The sequence below is a fragment of the Rana temporaria genome, chromosome 5, assembly GCF_905171775.1.
Source record: "Rana temporaria chromosome 5, aRanTem1.1, whole genome shotgun sequence".
Lineage (NCBI taxonomy): Eukaryota > Metazoa > Chordata > Amphibia > Anura > Ranidae > Rana > Rana temporaria.
Window position 1 is genome coordinate 133,877,062 of NC_053493.1, and position 22,535 is coordinate 133,899,596.

General features: G+C 44.8%; 1 protein-coding gene across 1 annotated transcript in view; it reads left to right on the top strand.

The window, feature by feature from the left end:
• LARS2 (leucyl-tRNA synthetase 2, mitochondrial) overlaps positions 1-22,535 on the top strand; it is a 268,511-nt gene that overhangs the window by 131,079 nt on the left and 114,897 nt on the right. Inside the window, exon 7 of the mRNA XM_040353150.1 lies at positions 19,653-19,796. Coding sequence (XP_040209084.1) covers positions 19,653-19,796 — 144 coding nt within the window. The remainder of the gene's footprint in view (positions 1-19,652; positions 19,797-22,535) is intronic.

Sequence of the window (22,535 nt, forward strand, 5' to 3'; positions counted from 1 at the left end):
TTTTTTCAGAGATAAACACAATGAGCAAAACGTTTTGTACATATCATCAGAAAATCTTGATAACTTAGTTGCAAGGTAAAAGTTATATATCAATATTCCCGTATACTGTATTGAAGGGATATACCTCTAGACACGTCTTCCCTCTAGGTCAACAGAACTCTCGAACTATTGCGGTCTCGGAAAAGAACGGGAGACCAGAGGGTATAAAGAGAGGAAGGAGTAAGGGCGGGTCCCCCTCCACACCCCATGGGAACTAGCTGTGTGCTTCCTAAGAGGGACCAGCCCCCATCCCCCCCCCACCCCCACATAATAACAATAACAAGACCCACATGAGTGAAGCAATAGAGGTCATATTCGAGATTGTCAAAATAGTACAGTAGAGGGTAAGTAAATCTCAGTGAGTAATAGAAAGGGTAGAGAGGACGAGAGAGAAGAGGGGAAAAAGATAAAAGAAAAGGAAAAGGACAAGAAAACAAACAAAGGAAAGAAAGAGCAGGACACATACAGGTATCAAGTGGTTATTTGCACATCCGAATTCTGTATCTACTATGAGTGCTCTATGTATTCCCAATAGTTAGAGATATAAATCCTGCTAACATCTAAATTTCATCTTGTACCACTCAGTCCACGGACTCCACCTTTTGCAAGCCATCATATACCTGCCTTGAGATGCTGCGAACATTAGTTCATATCCTATGTGTGTATTGACTGTTGTAATTATTTCCTGCAATACGGGAACCCTTTTGTCTTTCCAGTGGCGTGTGATAGCCAATCTGGTACCCAGTAGTATGTGGGAAACAATCCCTCTACTGAGTTTTGAGATAGTGTCTATCTCCAACGAGAGCACAGCAAACCCCCGGTGTTTTAGGCACCCTCTCCTGTACTACTTGGGACACCAGGTCAAAAACTGCGTTCCACATTGGGCGCAAGTGTGGGCATTCCCACAGTATGTGGACTAAAGTACCCACATGGCCACATCCCCTCCAGCATAGTGGAGATGCTTGTGGGCTGAATTTTGAGATCCTAAAAGGGGTCAAATACCATCTCAGCAGCACTTTCTGGTATTGTTCCCAAAGATTTATGCATCTAGTGGAGGTGTAAGTCGCTTGTAGAGCACGTTGCCATTGTTCCGATGAGTAAGAAGTAGCTAGGTCCCTCTCCCATGCTTCTATATTGGTGGATTTCGTAAATAGTAGTTTATTATTTATAGCACTATAAAACAGGGAAATCCCTTTTATGTTAGTATGCTGATTGGTGAGGTATAGTGTTATCCTCCAGTGGAGCTGGATCGAGACAGGCGGACCACTCTTAAGGAAATGGTATATTCGCAGGTAAGTAAAGTAGTCAGCCTCCCCCAGGCCAAACTCCACCTGGAGTGATCTAAATGTCTTTCCCCCGGGGCCTATCATTAGATCGGAAATGTAAGCTATTCCCCTCTTAGCCCATTGAGTAAGATTTAAGTCTGGGATAACAGCTGTGAGGCATGTTATTGGTAAAGAAAAAGTCTTCCCCGGATGATGTAGCCGGGGTATCCGTATAAGCATATCCCACGCTTTCAAAGAGGCCAACATAGTGGGAGACAATCCGTCTGGAGGTTTAGATGGAAGGACAGATGCCATTAGAAGATCATAAAGACTCCCAAGGGTATATTGGATTTCCTCCAGTTCTTTCCATCTCTTGGCTGGTGAACTGGGGAACCACGTCTTAAGTTGTGTTAGAATAGCAGCTGTATGATAGTCTCTGACCACTACATTTCCTACCCCCCCTGCCCCTCTAGAGGCTATGGAATTCCTAAATGCCCACCTTGCTTTCTTGCCTTTCCATAAGAAACGGTTGATCAGAGCTTGGATTTTAACAAAAAAGGAGTTAGGGGCTGGGATGGGGAGCGTCCTGAACAAGTATATTATTTGTGGGAGGACCATCATTTTAAAGGCCGCCAGGCGGCCCGACCACAGCAGTTCGCTTTTAGCCAACTCCTGTAGTTTAGCCGGGAAGGATGCCAGAAATGTTGTATAGTTGTACGTATATAGTTCCTTTGATGTAGCTGTCAGTGTGATACCCAAATATTTAATTCCTTTGTTGCTCCAGGTGTATGGAAACCGTGAACTGAGTGAACATCTTACTCCATTGCCAATCCCCATACCCAAGATAAAAGACTTATTTTCATTGACTTTGTAATAGGAAAGTTTCCCAAACATTTGAAGTGTTTCATGTACCGCAGCCAGGGAAGTATTGGGGTTTGTAAGCATCAAGATGATGTCGTCAGCAAAGAGGCTGACAACATGTTCCGTTTTAGACGTGGGGAATCCACTGATGTCGCTGTGCGTTCTAATATGTGAGGCAAGGGGTTCCAAAATTAAGTTGAAAATCAAGGGTGATAAAGGGCACCCCTGGCGGGTACCATTGGTGATTGTAAAGGGTCTAGAGAGCGTCCCAGAGGTAAACACCCTGGCCGATGGTGATGAGTATAGGGCCAATATTGCAGAGAGGATGGGTCCAGTGAACCCAAATCTCCTCAAGACCATCTCCATATACCCCCAGTGGACCCTATCAAAGGCCTTCTCTGCGTCCAAAGCGAGGAGCAGAGAAGGCCTTCGCTGCACTTGCGCCAGGTGGACAACATTAATCAGCCGCCTTGTGGCGTCTGAGGCCTGTCTCCCCTTGGTGAATCCGACTTGGTCGGGGTGAATCAGTACAGGCAATATATCCACTAGTCGGCTTGCAATAAGTTTGGCGTATAATTTAATGTCGCTATTCAATAATGAAATGGGTCTAAAGTTGGCCGGTGTATCTGGATCCTTCCCTGGCTTGGGCAAGGTCACGATAAGTGCTTCTAACATTTCTGAAGGGAAGGACGAGGAGGCGGCAGCCTTGCTAAAAACTTTTTCAAGGTAGGGTGTCAGGATGGTCTTAAACATTTGATAGTATTCCCCTACAAATCCATCAGGACCTGGGGACTTGTTGGAGGGGAGGGAATCAATAATTTTTTGGATCTCCATAATAGTGAAGGGGGAATTTAGGGACTCAATTTGTGTCGGGGAAAGTTGGGGCAGGGACACTTTGCTCAGAAAGTCATTTATCATTTGGGTATTGGGTTGATATGTGTCTTTGTCTTCTTTTAAGTTATAGAGAGTGCCATAGTAATGGCTAAAGGCATCTGCCACATCTTGAGGATGAAACAATTTTGTCTTGTGTAAGGGATGTAAAATGTATGGGATTCTGGTTTTAATTCTTCGCCCCTTAATTTTGTTTGCTAGCATTTTACCAGCCCTATTACCCTGTGCATAGTAGGACATCTTTAGCCTTTTGGAGTGTTTCTCAAAATCCTCTAATAGGAGGAGCCTGAGGTCACTTCTCAGTTGCGCGAGCCTAGCCGACAATGTCTGTGAGGGATGTTTTTTATTTTCACATTCTCCCTTTGTAATTTCCTCCGTGAGGTCCCTAAGTTTTTTATGCTGCTGCCTCCTCGCCCTGGCCCCCAATTGAATAAGTATCCCCCGAATATACGCCTTATGGGCGGACCACAAGGTGAAATGATCCTGGGCAGGTGTGTCGTTTATCTCAAAAAATTCTTTTAGGTGCTTTTCTACAGTTTGTCGCACATCAGGTTGTTGTAATAGAAACGTATTAGCCCTCCACACAGGGGGAGGATTGATAGGCGAAGCATCTTTAAGGGATATAGAAATTGAAGCATGGTCCGACCATGTTATGTCGTTGATAGATGCGGAGACAGCCCTAGTCAGAGTGTTGTAGTCAGTCAAAAACAAGTCTATCCTCGTATAAGTGCGATGCGGAGCCGAAAAAAAGGTAAAGTCTCTTTCTCCAGCATGGAGACACCTCCATACATCGAACACCTCTGCCTTGTGGATAGATCCCTGAAGTGAAGTCCCCATCCTATGTGCTCTAGTCGTGGAGTCCATGGCTAGGTCTGGTACAGCATTGAAGTCCCCACCCATCACTAGAAGACCTCTCTTAATAGATTGAAGTTTCCTCATTAATTTGGTGAAAAAGTGTGTTTGGTGGGCATTCGGAGCGTAGACGTTAACAATTGTGTATGTCACTGAGTTGATATCACACACCAGGACCAGGAATCTCCCCCCAGGGTCAGCCAACTCCATGTGTAACGTGAATGCTACCGTGTCCCGTATAGCTGTTAATACCCCTTTCGTTTTGGTGTTAGCGTTAGCAGCGAATATATGGGGGAAGTTTCTGTGGGAGCACTGGGGTGGGGATTCTCTACTGAAGTGTGTTTCCTGGACGCAAATGATGTCACTCTTGTGAAGCATGGCTTCCTTCCACATGGACCGTCTCTTGACAGGGTGGTTTAGACCCCTAGCATTAATAGACAAAATTGTAATTGGCATTTGCGTACCAGGGAAGGTGTGTATGTTGTAGCAGGATCAGTCCCTGAAGGGTCGTGGCCCCTCCTGTCGGGCCCTGTGTCAGTGACTGTTTTGGTTCGCGAACAAGACTACTCACTGCGTCCCCGAATTGGCAACTAACTCTGGAGACGTCCATCCGGACTGTAGATCCATGGTGCGAAGATTGAGCGTAGTAACCAGCAGATTTCCAGCTTGAGGGTTCATTGTCATCTGTATGTATCCGAAAATAAAAGAAAAGAGAAGGAAACAAAAAAGTAATACAAAAACATAGTTGGGATATCAACGGACACCCAGCCATTTCCATGGCAACAGAAGATACCACATAAAGGTCATGCCCGGGTGCAGCTGAATGCTGCTCAGGTTCAAGAGAGGGTAAGTTCATGCCCAAAACCCATCGCGGTGACCACGAGAGACCTTAAAGGTCCTATTCAAGGACTAAGTGGAGATTACTTATGTGATCTGGCGTTACGTTGTGTAACCTGTTTCCAACCAGGGGTGACAGTCTCTCTTTGAGTGGTTGGTTTGTCGTTTTCGCTGGAACTCGGCAAGATCTCCCAGTCTTTCAGTAGCTTGATTCCTTTGTCCACCGTGTCTACATTAAATGATCTATCTTTGTATGTGATGACAAGCTTAGTGGGAAAGCCCCATTTGTAGGGGATGCTGTGATTCCTCAGAGCCTTGGTGATGGTACCAAGATTCCGCCTTTTTTGCATGGTGTGTTGGGATAGATCAGGGTAGAATTGCAGGTTTTGAAATCTGGAGGGTATATTATCATTTCTGCGCATTGCCTGCATTAGCTGCTCTTTCACATGAAAAAAGGTCATACGTAGAATCACATCTCTGGGTATATCAGCAGGTAGGAAGGCAGGTTTTGGCAGCCTGTGGATCCTATCTATTGTGATGTCTACTTCGGTTAGGTTAGGGAGGAGAGACGAGAATAAGTCGATCGCATACGATCGCAGATCCAGTGGTTGTATTGACTCAGGGACTCCCCTTATTTTCATATTGTTCCTCCTGGATCTGTCTTCAATGTCCGCTAACTTATTTTTGATCCATTCACTGCTCTCCTCCTGAACTTCACTAGCATCCACTAGGCTGTTGATGGTGGAGGCATACTCCCCCATCTTTGTTTCGATGTGTTCCACCCTGTCTTCCACCTCTCTCAACTCCCCACTCACTCTATGCATACAGTTCATCATGTCTGCTTGAAGTGAACTACGTAGTGTCACCAACATGTCCCTAAGTACAGTGTCCATCACAGGCTGATTACTAGTAGGGAAAGTGGCAATGGAGTCTGGTAACTCACGTGTGTCATCCCCAGAATCTGTCATAGGACTCACTGCAGGGCCGCATCCAGCGCCATCCATCCTCATCCGAGCTTTTGCAGGGCTGGCGGAGGGAGAAGGAGTGGATTGTTGGTCTCCCTGAGGGGACATCTGTGGTCTGTATTCCAAGCGGGCTCCCCCACTACTTCTGGATTGGTTGTTGGGTACGGGTGTTGAGGCCGCGCCGGCGCCATCTTGCCTGCCTCCGTCCCTCGGGACTGTAAACATGTCCATCAAGCGCTGGGGTTTCACGGAGCCCTTCCGTTTGTTAGTCATGGTCCCCGAGTGTGCCCAGATCAGGTCGCACAGCTGTAGATCCGAAATTAGTCCTTTTGTGGGTTGTTTAGTGCCGTTTTTCGCTCGTGGATTGCGGAGCTCTCTCTCTATGCTGCCATCCGGCTCCGCTGCAGGCCACCTAGGTAGAAATTTTAAGGCAGTGTAACTTAAATGGGATTTTTTAAGTTGCGCCAGGTTTTTGTGGATCTGGCCCTTTGTTCTTTATCTTTCACATTATGATAAATAGCTGCATCATCCAAACAAAAAGAAAGCAGAAATTGATTTATCTACAGAGCTTACACATATCTGTTTTTAAATAAATCTGTCAGCAGTTTTAAACTTTAAAGTATACAACTCTTCAAGATGCCTGCTATGTTCCTTATTAGCCAAAAGGCATCCTATGTGCCTATCTAAAACTAGAGTGTCTTTGTTATTGACTTCAGGGCGTAATGCCAACCAAACCAAAGACTGAGTTAAAAGAGAAGTTAGGGAATCAAAATAACCAAAACATAGGTACTCATGTAGTTGGCTGCTGCAGCTGTCCCCCATCACCTCTAAGACCAAGAACTGAGCGATCAAACACAGCTGATGGTTCAATTCTTGGTCTTCAGTGAGCAGAGAGCTGGTGACTGTCAGTCACCGGCTTTCTGCTCTACCCATTTATCACACACTGGAGTGCTGGGCTGTGAAGTGGGTGGGAGCATCTGGCTTAGCCTCCCACAGGAGTGCAGAGCGAAGTGCACTTCTGTGATCTACAGAAGTAGGGCCAAGACAGACAGAATTGCAGGACTCCTTGCACTATTTCTAGATTTAGGTAATAGTCAGTTTACTTTAAGGACAGATTAATAAAGTTGTACTCTCACAGGTTCATGATACCTCAAAAGAGTTGTGGTAGTTCTGTCTTGGACCAAAAACATACACGGTAATTTGTCATGCTGTCCTTGGCCACTGGGCTATTCTCTATTCCTAGAGTATCCGCTAAGGTCCTGAAACCCTTCTGAACCTTTTATTAACTCATACAGGTGTACTGATATTTAAAAGATTCTTCTCCCTCCATTTATTCAGAAACATCCATAGGACAGTTTAGATGTAAGAGCCTATAGCTGGGTGATCATCTCCCAAAGTGTGGACACATGGTTGTATCCGGCAAGACTCCCCTCACCCGACATTGTCCTGCCCTTCTTCCTTTACACGTCTGCTAATATTGGACTCCATTTGTCCTTGTGTTTGCTGGCCTACTATTTAGTGCCGATTCCACTGCCACCCCTAGGTTCTGGATTGCATTTCTCCAATAGGTGAAGCAGACCTTGTACAGTAGGGCTTTCTCCTACGTGATTACATCACCACAGCCCGCTGTTATTCATTCTGTTTGTTGTTATGATGCCGATGACTCTATTTTTTTCATTGTTATCCTGTGCTAATAAAAACAGTTGAAAACTCTAATAAACATTTTTGCAATGGAAAAAGCAAGCTTCTTTCTGGGGATCAGATTTACACTCTTTTGCAGCTCAAGAAAACAGAGTTGCCAAAGGTAGTCTTCTTATCATCATCATATAGTTCAATTTGGTATTGATGACTCTGTAACCCTCAATTCCCTTCGACAGGATCAACCATCTAGGCCACAATTAGACCCTGTCACAGTATCTAAACATACTGTGACATTGACTGTGACATACTCATCTGGTGGCTTACTGGATCCAAGACAGTCTAAACAGACTAGATTCAATTTGTGATGAATTCTCCACTCTAAAGATATCCCCCCACTTTACACCCCGTGTCCACAGGTACAATCAACACTCTCCCTCTCAAATACTGCGGTCGTCTTCTGACTCAATTCTACACTCTCTAACACACATCTTCAATCTCTCCCTCTCTTTTGGCATCTTCCCCAACTGTCTAAAACATACACAAGTCACCTCCATACCTAAAAAGTCTTCCTTGGAGATTACAAATCTTAACAACCTACTCCCTATCTCTTTGCTCTCCTTTTCCTCCAAACTCCTGGAACGCCTGGTCTACGACTGACTGAGTTACCACCTCATTAAGAATAATCTTCTTGTCCCTTTTAATTTAGATTTCACCCTCAACACTCCACAGAAATTGCTCTTCTAAAACTCACAAACGGCAGTAACAGCAATAACCAATGGACACTATTCTGTACTCCTACTTCTGGATCTTTTGGCCTCCTTTGATACAGTTAACCACCCCCTCCTTCTCAAAAACTTTTACTCTTTTGGTCTCTGTGACTGTGCTCTTAGCTGGTCTTTATCCTACCTATCACAGCATACCTTCAGTGTCACTTACAATTCTACTTCCTCCTCTCCTCTTCGCCTCTTCCTTTCTCTGCCAGGGTCCCCCAAGGTTCTGTTCTTGGACCTCTCCCATTCTCAATCTACACCTCCTGCCTGAGTCAGCTGATAGCCTCCTATGACTTTCAATATAATTTCTTTGTTGACGACACCCAAATCACTCTCTACCCCTCAGCTCACTCCATCAGTCTTTTCACGCATCACTAATTTACTAACAGACATATCAGTCTAGATGTCACACCACTTCCTCAAACTCAACCTATCGAAAACCAAGCTCATAATATTTCCTCCCCCATGTGCCTCTTCCCCTGACTTCTCTGTCAAGATCAATGACACAACCATCAACCCATCCCCGCATGCCTTGGTGCTAGCTGTAATTCTGGACTCTGAACTCTCCTTTCAGCACCTTATCCAATACATTTTCAAAGCTTGTCACCTCAACCTCTGCAACATCTCCAAAATTGTTGTCTTTTTCTAAACAATGACACCACAAGGCTCCTAATTCACTCCCCGGTTATCTCTTGCCTCTACTATTGCAACTCCCTCCTCATTGGTTTACCTATATATAGCCCCTATTCAGTCCATCATGAATGCCAGTCTCATCCACCTTACAAACCGCTCAGCGTCTGCCAATTCCTCCATTGGCTGCCTCTCACCCAACAAATGAAATTCAAAATATGAACAATAACTTACAAAGCCATCCGAAACACTGCTCCCATCTGCATCACTAACCTAGTCTCAAAATACCAACCAAATCATTCTCTTTGTTCCTGCCAAGACCTCCTAATCTCTTGTTCTCTTGTCATCATCTCCCATGCTCACCTACAGGACTTCTCCCGAGCCTCTACTATCCTTTGGAATTCCCTACCCCAGTTGTCTAACTATCTCCTATGCTATCCAATTTTAGGCGATCTCTGAAAAGATTCTCTACAAAGAAGCCTATCCTGCCTCCACCTAACAACTGCACTTTTATTTCATCCATCAGTTCAACCACCACTTTTATTACCTTTTGTATAACTTGACCCTCCCTTTTTAGATTGTAAGCTCTAGCAAGCACGGCCCTCTGATTCCTACTGTATTGAACTGTATTGTAATTGTACTGTTGCCGTAGCATTGTAAAGTCCTGCACAAACTGTAAATAAAAGTAATGATAATAATAATAAATTTATCGTCCCTTGTACACTTCTCAACAATCTTTCGATCTAGAGCTCAAAGATAAACATTTTGACCTGAAATATTCTATTTCTATGTTAAAGTGGTTGTAAACCCCACTTTTTGACTTTTACCTACAGGTAAGCCTATAATAAGGCTTACCTGTAGGTATAAAGAATATCTCCTAAACCTGTACGGTTTAGGAGATATTCCCCTCGCAATGCGCCGCTGATTGCAGCGGCGCATGCGCAGGGGGGATCCTCGGCTGAAGGGCCGGCCGCTGCAGGCCCTTGCCGGAATGAAATCTTCCGCGCGCATGCGCGGGAGTGACGACATCACCGCTCCAGCCAATCACAGTGCTGGAGCGGCGATACCCGGAAGACACGCCGAGTCAAGATGACATCTCGCTCGGTGTGGACCAGGTAAGTTCTCTTCTCCTCGTTCCGAGGTAAGTATTTCATAATGAGCTAGTATGCGTTGCATACTAGCTCATTATGGCTTTTGCCTTGCAGGTGTAAAAAAAAAATTGTATATGCGGGTTTACAACCGCTTTAAATGTGCATTATTCTGGATGTGTTGAACCTTGTCTCTATATTTAGCAAGTTACTCTTGTTGTAACTTAGACATAGGACCCCATAGTACTGACCTCAAAAGGTCATAATTGCTCCCTGGCCTTAAAGAGCTACTAAACAGAGAATTGTTAACTGCCTGTTTTTTTGTACCTTAAAGTGGATGTAAACACACATTTTTTTTTATGTCACCAGAGAATAAGATTTCCTATCATCTGTGCCTAGTCTTGCCACACAGAGTTAATCCAGCTCTGAGCAATCCTCTTTTTATTGTTCAGTGAAATAAAACAGACTTGCAGATAAAAAACAAAGTCCTTGCTTTGAGTGACAGGTTATTAACATATCTCGTGCACTGCTTGCAGACATACACAGCTTCTGTAAAAAGTTCCCAATTCACATCCCCCTCCCCTCTCCTCCTCTCCTCTCCCCTCCATCTCTCCCAGGATTGGCTGCCTGTCCTGTGTTTTGACTAAATGTTTTCATAATATGGGGTGATTCACAGTTCAGTGTTATGAGGAAATGCTGCAGTGAACAGCCATCAGAATATACATAGACAAGTCATTAGGGGAGATGTATTTAGTCCGAGCTGGGCAGAGTAGTAGCTTGAGTGATCTTCTTCTTATTATTGTTATATTGCAGTGTGGTGTGTCTGAGGTCACCTGATCATATATGCAACGTTCCTATATTACCAGGATTTGTTATGTGAGGGAGGGGGGGATTTCTCACGTTTTATACTTACACCCAGTAAGGCTGAATGAACTTGGGGCTGGTTCACATTTGTTGCGCTGTGAGAGATCGCAAGTGATTTGCACCGCACTGCTGTTCAGATCACATGCGATGTCTGTGCAATGCGATTTCAGCCATACAAACTGTATGGCTGAAATCACATCTCATATGTCAGAGCCACAGCAGTAGTAGCTACTACTGCTGTGGCTCTGTTGAAGAGGATCCCCTCTGCTTTTTTTTACTTTACAGGTATTCGCAATTACTTTATATATTTAATACAGATTTTTTTGTGAGTCTCTTAGTAAATGTAATTATTCATCATAATATATCCTGCCCCCATAATGTTTAGCAATAGGAGACCATGGAGAAGTAGGTAAAGGAGTATAATTTACAACTGTGTATATGCCCACATGTGTGACTCTATAGTCACGTGGGCTGCACAGATACAAAAAAATAATTAATGAAGAGCTTAGAAGGAAACTGAAATATAAGCATGCTTATTACACCAGCTGGTCTTCACGATCTCAGCCTGCAATAAGGACATAGAGAGGATAAGGAGGAACAGCTGAAGGCAGGATCGACCATTTTATGTTTCACTCATCACAAAACATGGTTTGTGGCTTTGTGAGTATGCACACACTCTTATATAACATGTAATGAGCTTTTTTTTTTATAGTCTGGGTTTAATAACACCTTAACCCAGGCTAATGCTTGCTGTTTCTTCTGTAATACCAGGATCCAAAGCATATTTCCAGGGAATTTCCCTACATCCCTCTGATTATAGTAACCAGGTTCTCAGGCATATTAACTCTACTATCAGAAGACCCAAACCCCTTTCCAATAGAACATTTCCATTTCTGCAAGGCCTCCTTCTGCCTTTGCTTCACAGGCTCTGGCATTACCACAATGTCTGTTAACGCAGGGATTTGAACATATGAAAATAATTCTGAGTTTATTATTCTACCCATAGTATATCTGGAAACGCTGGTTGCCCGATGTACAAACAGAAATTTGTGTGCTCAGAACACACTCTGTAACAAAGTTTTTTGTTTAATCTCCCATTCAGAATTCCAAAGAACTGGTTCTTATGTCTTTTTCAAAGATTATAAAGGAAAAGATACTAAAATAAGCAGAACAAAGTAGAATCCTCTGTCTTCACCTTGGCTCAACCTCCTTTTTGTAATTTTTGCACCTTCATTTTGGGTTCTCAACTTGGAAGAAATCCCCCTCCATCTCACCTTCAGCAAGTCCTCTGTGTGTCCTCTGTGTGTAAACACAGAAATCCCTGTTCTAACGGGAGGAGAGACAAATCGTATGTTCCCTGCCAGTGTCATACAGTAATCAGTACATTCTTATAGCACTGATCGCTGTATAAATATCAGTGGTCCCAAAAAAGTTTCAAAAGTGTCTGTCGCAGATCACCACCATTACTAGTAAAAAAAAAAAAATACCATAAATATATTCCCTATTTTGGATCGGTACAAGTCCTTTGGAGACGAAACGTGCGTAAGGTGCCGGTAACGTCATCACCTACCGTCTATCTTGACGGCGGTGTTACAGACATACAGGAAGTGAGAAGAAAGCAGATGGAGATGCCACGGTTTTTATGATTTGTCATGCTGGAATACTCATCGCTTTTGTAAGTGCAATACTTTTTTCATTAAATTCATTGTATCAACATATTGCGCTATGGGAGATTGTGTTTTTTATTTTCTGAGTTGCCCCTGGATTCACAAACTGCTGTCCTGATCGGTTTTGGGGAGACCTATATCCCTGAGCTTGGTAAGACTGGTTCAAAACAGTCGCCTTTTCCGGTAAGCAGGCAACCACACTTATGGGTGTTTGAAGACACGTTTTGGTTCTTTTGGAAAGATTGGTGTTCTTCCCTATTTTCTTTGGAATCACCTGGATACACTTTGGAAGTTAACCCTTCACATGGACTTTTTCTATAAGATTATGAATGGGAGTCTGCCTTAGTTTTTCATTCACAGCACTTATTTTTTCTTTTTTTGAGTGTTTATTATTATTATTTGCTCAGCATTGATCACTGTGTTTGACATCTTGATTCAGGGTTCATTACCTATTTGCTTGTTATGATTAATTCAATTTTACAATTAGCGCTGCACTCTATTGAATTTTATCTTTATCTAAGTTTTTTGTACTGAACTTTAGTGTTAGCTGCTCTCTTTATTAACCCAACATCACACGTATCACTTTTTATCATATAGCGCAGCGTCAGCCATAGGTTTTTTTTTTTTCCTGATAGCTTCCATGCCACGCCGTATTGAGGCAGTAATTGCTGCAAAACGCCCCCAAACCAAGTACTGAGTACATATGCATGTTTATACTTTTCAGAGGTCCGATATTGTTCTACGTACAATCCTTGTTTTATTGATTGCATGTAATATTCTAATTTTCTGAGATTGTGGATTTGGGGTTTTCATGAGCTGTAAACCGTAATTATCACAGTTATGACAAATCACAGCTTGAGCTATCTTGCTTTGCATGTAATGAGTCTCTCTCATATATTAGTTTTACCTTTTTAAGTTGCATTAGTAAAATAAATGAACTTTCTTTATCGTACATCACGGGACACAGAGCGGCATATTCATTACTATATGGGTTATATGGAGTACCTTCAGGTGTTGACACTGGCAATCTCAAACAGGAAATGCCCCTCCCTATATAACCCCCTCCCATAGGAGGAGTACCTCAGTTTTTACGCCAGTGTCTTAGGTGTTAGTCATGGTTTAGCTTGCCTCCGCATCCTTGGGATTAGGTGAGCTACCGGTTCTGTCCAAAAAAGCCTCAGCGCTAAAGTGGTCAGTAACCGGACCCCAAACCCTTGGGGTATAGCCCATAATGCTTTTCTTTTTAGAGAGCTGGACCCTGGGCCCAGAACTTAGAAACCTTTGGGTGCCTAATGTTTTCTGTTGCCAGGGTGCTATATGGGCCCAGGACAGTGGATCCTTCATAGGAACCCAGGGCCTGAAGGTCTAGACATCCCCACGGAGATGGGGGAAGATTGGGCCTCTTGCTTGGCAAAGTCCTGCGGCATGGAGTAGGTAAGTGAGGGGAAAACTTGCGGAACTTGGTTCTTAGCAGGTTTTTTTCTGGGGGGTCACAGGGGACATGCCTAAAGTTATGCACTGCATCTGGCAAACTAGTCACATATCATAAAGATAGGATGGCTCTATATGTATTATTCCCCATAAGATGTGACCTCCCTTGTAGTGTTGGAAAAGCATTGAGTGGGGCCTGTGTGATATAAAAGTATATATGTGTGTCAGAGAGCTGTGCTTACCTGCAAGCCTCCAGGCGATGCTCCATTCAGTCTTCCTCCTCAGAGCCTGCAAAGCAGGCAAAACGCTGACCTCCTCATGGTTCCAGGCTGCAGGCTGCAGTTTGCTGGAACAGAGAGGTCCCTTCCTCCCAAACACCCCCCCCCCCTGTCGGGAGGGGCATTTCCTGTTTGAGATTGCTGGGGGGGGAAGGGCGGGTCAGTGGCTTAAGGAAGGGGCGGCCCTTCCTTGTTTGTTCCATTCAATACTTTGGAACTGAGGAAGAAAGACCAGAGCGGCAGCACGGGGCGCCGAGGACACACGGTGGCCAGAAAGGATATTGCAGTCTTCAGAAGACTGTTTTTCAAGCCTAGAAATAGGCTGTTTCTTTTCCATCTCATAGTTTTTCTTTGCAATACTACTCAGGGGGACAGAATGTTTTTTCTTTCCTGGATTTGAAACAAAAACGAAAAAAAAAAAAAAAAAAAAAGAAAAGTCATCTAGGGGAGAGGAAGCATTTTTTATCCCCCAAACAGGTGTTTGGGCAATTAACTTTTATAGTTCCAAATACCAATAGGTAGCAGGTGTACCTCGGTATTGTACCATGGCATCCGGGTCAGAGGGTACAAGAGGTGGGGATTCCCCCAGAGAGTCTGAGGTCTCGGACAAAGTTATGCCGCTGCTTTCCCCACAGGGAGCCTTGGGGCCATCGGGATCTGGGGCTGGAGCTGGCGCGGGTCAGTCCAACCCTAAGATGGTCACGGACAAGGTATTACTCACCTCTTTAAGAGAGATGGAGAAAAGAATGGGAAAAATGATAGCCACAGCTATGCGGGGCAGTAAACGGATTAGATCTCCGTCGCCCGAGCGCGGACCCTCAGAAGAGGAGGTCCTTTCCTCATGGGAATTGGACGACCTCTTGGACAAGGACCAAGTAGGTTCAGGGATCGAAGATCCGGATACAGAGGAGTCTGGAGCAGTCTCCCAAGGGGAGAGCTGGTGGATTCAAGCCTTAACGGACTTGGTCCATAATGCATTCAACTTGCCAGTACCAGATCTCCAGGTGTCTACGGTTTCAGCTTTGGGCTCACTGAGGGCGCCTCAAAGCAATGCAGTATTTCCGATCCACCCTCTACTAGAGGGAGTTTTGTTCCAAGATTGGAACAAGCCAGATAAAATCTTCTTACCACCTAAAAGATTCTCTGCCCTATATCCTATGGAAGATAAATTTTCCAAGAAATGGGCTACTCCTGCAGTGGACGCAGCCATCTCATGTATTAACAAATCATTAACGTGCCCTGTAGAAAACATACAGGTATTCAAGGATCCAGTTGATAAACGCTTGGAAGCACTACTTAAGAACTCCTTCACTACTGCAGGGGCAGTAGTACAGCCAGCCGTGGCTGCGATTGGGGTTGCTCAAGCATTATCGGATCAAGTTAAGCAGATGCTTAAACTTATTCCTGCCCAGCAGGCAGAAGAATTTTCGGATGTACCTAGGGCCATATGTTTTACAGTAGACGCAATTAAGGATTCTATCCAGCAAGCGTCACGTTTATGGTTATCCCTTATCCATATGAGAAGACTCTTATGGTTAAAAAGCTGGGAGGCCGAGCCCCCATGCAAGAAGCTCCTGGTAGGGTTCCCCTTCCATGGAGGACGACTCTTCGGAGAAGACCTAGATAAATACATTCAAACCATTTCAAATGGCAAAAGTACTCTCTTGCCAACTAAGAGGAAGTTTCAGGGGCCTGCGTTTAAACGACAGTACTCCCCTGGGCAGGGGCCCTCTAATGCCAAACAGTATCGACGGCCTCCTGCGAAAGCAAACTTCGGCTTCAACAGCAAATCACAAGGACAGGCTGCTAGAGGCAGAAAGCAGTGGGTTCGCAAACCAGCAAAACCAGCCCTCAAGCCGACCTTATGAAGGGACGCCCCCACCCACGAAGGTGGGGGGAAGGCTGCGACTCTTTTCAGAGGTTTGGGAAGCCAGCATTCCCGACGAGTGGGTACGGTCTTCCGTGGCCACGGGCTACAAATTAGATTTCCTAAGGTTTCCTCCTCTTCATTTCCAGGAGTCGAGGATTCCAAACGATCCGGAGAAAGGAGCCGCATTAATGTCGGCATTAAATCATCTACTTTCCCAGGAAGTAATAGTAGAGGTACCAGTCCTGGAACAGGGGCTAGGTTTCTACTCCAACCTATTCATCATCCCGAAGTCCAATGGAGATGTCAGGCCAATTTTGGACCTAAAGATGGTAAATACTTACCTAAAGATCCGCTCATTTCGGATGGAATCCGTGCGGTCAGCAGCTACCACACTCCAAAAGGACGACTTCATGGCGTCCATAGACATAAAGGATGCCTACCTTCATCTTCCAATTTATCAGCCACATCAAAAATATCTACGCTTCATGGTGGCTTCGCGTCACTTCCAATTCGTGGCGCTTCCCTTCGGGTTGGCTACGGCCCCCCGGGTGTTCACGAAGGTCCTAGCTCCAATCCTAGCCAAACTAAGGATCCAAGGGGTCACGATCCTAGCATACCTGGACGACCTCCTAGTCATAGATCACTCGTCTCCCGGCTTGGAGCGAGCAGTGGCCCTCACGGTCCAATACCTCGAGAAGTTCGGCTGGGTCCTAAATCGAGAAAAGTCAGCTTTCCTGCCCACAAGGCAGTTGGAATATCTCGGCATGAGATTAGACACAGAACAACAAAGAGTGTTTCTACCTCTGAGGAAGGTCAAAGCCATCAAGGAATTAATCCTACTGGTTCTAAGCAAGAAGGAACCGACTATTCGCCTATGTATGAGGTTACTAGGCAAGATGGTGGCCACATTCGAGGCGGTACCATACGCCCAGAGCCACTCTCGCATCCTGCAGGCAGCCATCCTGTCAGCATGGAGCAGAAGGCCACAGGCCTTGGATATCCCGTTGCCGCTCTCATCAAGAGTCCGACAAAGTCTGTGTTGGTGGTTAGACCCTCAGAATCTACTGAAGGGGAAGTCTTTCAGCCCAGTGGCTTGGAAGATAGTGACCACAGACGCCAGCCTGACGGGCTGGGGAGCAATTTTGGATGGTTGCACTCGCCAAGGTACTTGGGCAACGCCAGAGAAGCAGTTGCCCATCAACATCTTGGAGCTCAGAGCTGCTCGACTAGCCCTCAGGGCTTGGACGTCAAAATTGCAGGGGTTCCCGGTGAGAATTCAATCAGACAATGCCACGGCCGTGGCATACATAAATCACCAAGGGGGAACCAGGAGTCAAGCCGCTCAGAGAGAGGTGAGCTTGATTCTCCTATGGGCAGAGGCTCATGTGCCCTGCATATCGGCAATATTCATTCCAGGAGTGGACAACTTTCAGGCGGACTTCTTAAGCCGCCAGACTCTTTTGCCGGGGGAATGGTCTCTGCATCCACAAATCTTTCAAGCACTCTGCCAAAGATGGGGAGTGCCGGACGTGGATATCATGGCATCGAGACTCAACAAGAAGCTAGACAGGTTCATGTCCCGCTCAAGGGATCCGATGGCCTGCGGAACCGATGCGTTGGTTTGCCCTTGGCATCGGTTCAAACTTCTTTATGCGTTTCCCCCGCTCCAGTTACTACCCCGCCTGCTGCGCAGGATCCGGGTGGAGCACATACCAGTCATCCTGGTAGCTCCAGCATGGCCCAGAAGGGCATGGTACTCACTAATCTTAAGGATGGTAGTGGGAGACCCTTGGACTCTTCCTCTACGGCCAGACCTGCTATCGCAAGGTCCGATCCTCCACCCTGCCTTACGGCATCTAAATTTGACGGCCTGGAAGCTGAATCCCTGATTCTCAGGGGTAGAGGTCTGTCTCAGAAAGTAATCTCTACCCTAATCAGAGCCAGGAAACCGGTCTCTAGGGTGATTTATTACAGGGTCTGGAAGGCCTATGTAGGCTGGTGTGAGTCCAAGCGATGGCTTTCTCGCAAATTTACCATCGATAGAGTATTAAGTTTTCTCCAGCTAGGAGTGGATAAAGGATTGGCATTAAGCACAATCAAAGGACAGATTTCTGTTCTGTCAGTGTGGTTTCAGCGGCCGCTGGCCACCCACTCGCTGGTTAAGACCTTCCTTCAAGGGGTCTTACGTATTAAACCTCCAGTTAAATCCCCGCTTTGCCCGTGGGATTTAAACCTTGTTCTGTCAAGTTTACAGAAACAACCGTTTGAGCCGTTGGCTGAAATTCCTTTGGTTTTACTGACAAGAAAGTTAGTATTTTTGGTCGCCATAGTTTCCGCAAGAAGAGTATCGGAACTGGCGGCCTTATCCTGTAAGGAACCATATCTTATTTTTCATAAGGACAGGGTCGTTCTCCGCCCTCATCCTTCCTTCCTACCGAAGGTTGTATCCAGTTTTCATTTGAACCAGGATTTGGTATTACCATCCTTCTTCCCTAAACCTACTTCCAGAAAGGAAGGGTTGCTGCATACCTTGGATATCGTCAGGGCCATGAAGGCCTATCTTAAAGCTACAAAGAAGATCCGGAAAACAGATGTGCTGTTCATATTACCGGATGGGCCCAAGAAGGGGCAGGCAGCTGCAAAGTCCACCATTTCTAGGTGGATTAAGCAATTAATCACTCAGGCCTACGGCTTGAAAGGGTTGCCTCCTCCAGTATCATTAAAGGCTCATTCTACTAGGGCCATGGGCGCCTCCTGGGCAGCACACCACCAGATCTCTATGGCTCAAGTTTGCAAGGCGGCAACCTGGTCTTCTGTCCACACGTTTACAAAATTCTACCAGTTGGACGTAAGAAGGAAGTCTGATACAGCCTTTGGGCAGGCAGTGCTGCAGGCTGCAGTTTGAGACCCTCGGATTCCGGGGGCTCCTCTTTTTTGAGTTAAATTTAAAATTTAAGATTATTTTTCTCAACTAAGTTGGATTTATTATGATTTGAGTATTTCTCTAAATTAAATCCTTTTTGTCTTGGAGATGTTCTCCCTCCCCTCATTGTGAGCATTGCTTTGGGACATCCCATATAGTAATGAATATGCCGCTCTGTGTCCCGTGATGTACGATAAAGAAAAAGGGATTTTTAATACAGCTTACCTGTAAAATCCTTTTCTTGGAGTACATCACGGGACACAGAGCTCCCACCCCTCTTTTTGGGGACCATTTTGGGAGGCATACTGCTTGCTACAAAACTGAGGTACTCCTCCTATGGGAGGGGGTTATATAGGGAGGGGCATTTCCTGTTTGAGATTGCCAGTGTCAACACCTGAAGGTACTCCATATAACCCATATAGTAATGAATATGCCGCTCTGTGTCCCGTGATGTACTCCAAGAAAAGGATTTTACAGGTAAGCTGTATTAAAAATCCCTTTTTTGCACGATATTCGAATTTTTCGAGTTTCACCTGTATATAGTACATGTTTTTAACAAGCAATAAGTAAGCTTTTAAACAATCCCTCACTGAGTTCCGTAGCTGCAGGCATTCGGAGGTGAAGACCAACTACAAACATTTTTTGATTAAATCACCTGTTACTTCAGATCATGTTGTTCATTTGTAGCATTTCTTTATTGTTTCCATTCTGTAAAGGGACTAAAGTATTACAAGAGAATAGATTTATGCTCTGACAGTAAATGTGCTTTTCTTATTGCAGGCCTTGGTGAACTGGGATCCCGTAGATAAGACCGTGCTTGCCAATGAGCAGGTGGATGAACATGGTTGTTCTTGGCGATCTGGCGCAAAGGTGGAGCAAAAGTATTTAAAGCAGTGGTTCCTTAAAACAACAGTTTTTGCAAAGGTATGACGCATCACCACAAAAATGGAAATTACTTAAAAAGCTTTTGATTATAGTGGACGTGGCAAAAGTGAACTTCCCTTAGTAAAATGCAAGATAAATTAAAACAACTAGGTGATTGCCGTTACTGTAGTGTACTGTAACTGTGTCTGTCACGTACAACATGCTTGCTGTGATTTTTATCCTAAAATAAACCTGAACTAAGAAAATATAAAAAAAGAGGCATCTCCTGCTGATCTCTCCTTCTGAAGATGCTAGTTGTCTGATTGGCATTTTCATCCAATGACTTTCCAATGCTGTCTAAATTACTGACCTTGAACAAGTTCTGACTTCACTCTGGCTTTTTAATCTACAGTGGATATAAACAGTCTACACACCCCTGTTAAAATGTCAGTTTTCTGTGATGTAAAAAAATGAGACAAAGATAAGTCATTTCAGAACTTTTTCCACCTTTCTAATGTGACCTATAAACTGTACAACTCAGTTGAACAACAAACTGAAATCTTTTAGTAGGAGTAGAAATAAAAAACTTAAATAATAAGGTTGCATAAGTGTGCACACCCTTAACCACTTAAGACCCGGACCAAAATGCAGGTAAATTTTTTTGCGATTCGGCACTGCGTCGCTTTAAATGACAATTGCGCGGTCCTGCGACGTGGCTCCCAAACAAAATTGGCGTCCTTTTTTCCCACAAATAGAGCTTTCTTTTGGTGGTATTTGATCACCTCTGCGGTTTTTATTTTTTGCGCTATAAACAAAAATAGAGCAACAATTTTGAAAAAAAATCAATATTTTTTCCTTTTTGCTATAATAAATATCCCCCCAAAAAAAATAAAAAAAAATGTTTTTTTCCCTCAGTTTAGGCCGATACGTATTCTTCTACCTATTTTTGGAAAGCGTTTATCGATTGAGATCAGCGATTTTTGTCGTGACCGCGACATTAAGGCGGACACATCGGACAATTTTGACAAATTTGACATTTCTCATTTTCACAGCAAAAAATGCTATAAAAATGCATTGTTTACTGTGAAAATGACAATTGCAGTTTGGGAGTTAACCACTAGGGGGCGCTGAAGGGGTTAAGTGTCACCTCATATGTGTTTCTAACTGTAGGGGGGCAGGGCTGGACAAGTGACGTCATTGATCGTGCTTCCCTATATCAGGGAACACACGATCAATGACAGCGCCACAATGAAGAACGGGGAAGCTGTGTTTACACACAGCTCTCCTCGTTTTTCAGCTCCGGTGACCGATCGCGGGACTCCAGTGGCGATCGGGTCCCCCATCTTATTCAGGTCTGAGTCTTGGCTGGACTCTGGACAAGCCATTCCTTTGTTGATTTAGATGTATGCTTTGCGTAATTTTTCATGCTGAATAATGAAGTTCCTCTTCATGTTCAGCTCTCTAGCCGAAGCCTGGGGGATTTGTGCCAATATTGATTGATATTTGGAACTGTTCACAATTCCCTCTACCTTGACTAAGACCCCTGTTTCCAGCTAAAGAAAAAAAGCCCCAAAGCATGATGCTGCCATCACCATGCTTCACTGTGGGTATGGTGTTTTTTTGGTGATGTGCATTGTTGTTTTTGCGCCAAATATATATTTTGGAATTATGGCCAAAAAATGTTCAACCTTGGTTTCATCAGACCATAACACATATTCCCACATGCTTTTGGGAGACTTCAGATGTGTTTTTTAAAATTTAGTCGGGCTTGGGTGATTTTTTTCAGCTAACTGCCCCACCCCCGAAACATCAGTGAGCCACCACCATGCTTCACAGTGGGGATGTACACTATGGCCGGATTCACATACATCGTCGCATATTGATGCGGGCGTAGCGTATCTAATATACGCTACGCCGACGCAGGGCACAGAGGCAAGCACTGGATTCACAAAGCACTCGCTCCCACTCGCTCTTAAAGATACGCTGGGTTTCCTCTGCGTAAGCCAGCGTAGGTGGAAGTGGGCGTGAGCCATGCTAATGAGGCGTGACCCAATGCAAATGATGGGCCAAACGCCATAGAAGTACTTAAAATGAACCGCGAATGCGCCGTCCCGTGGCCGCATCCCAGTGCGCATGCTCAGAATCACGTCGGAACTACTGCCTAAGATACGTCGAATCACTGCCTACGACGTGAACGTAACTTACGCCTAATCATATTCACGTACAACGTAAACGACAAAAGATACGACGGCTTGTGTTCCCTGGTCCATACCTTTGCATGAGTTGTGCCTCCTATATGAGGAATAACTTTACGCCAGACATACGACTTACGCAAACCGCGTATATTATGCGCCGGGCGCAAGTACTTTCGTGAATTGGCGTATCTCCCTCATTTGCATATGTGCATAGAAAATCAATGGGAACGGCAAATGCGCCCAGAGTAAATATGCGCCCACGATACGCCGGCGTAGGAAAGTTACGTCGGTCGGCTGAAAGCCTATTTTCAGGAGTATCTAGTTTTGTGGGCACGACGCATATTTACACTTACGCGGCGTATCTCGAGATACGTCGGCGTAAGTGCTTTGTGAATCGGGGCCTATATTGCCAAAAGTATTGGGATGCCTGCCTTAAACACACATGAACTTTATAGGCATCCCAGTCTGTCCATAGGGTTCAATATTGAGTTGACCCACCCTTTGCAGCTATAACAGATTTAACTTTTATGGGAAGGCTGTCCACAAGGTTTAGCAGTGTGTCTATGGCAATGTGACCATTCTTCCAGAAGTGCACTGATGTGCT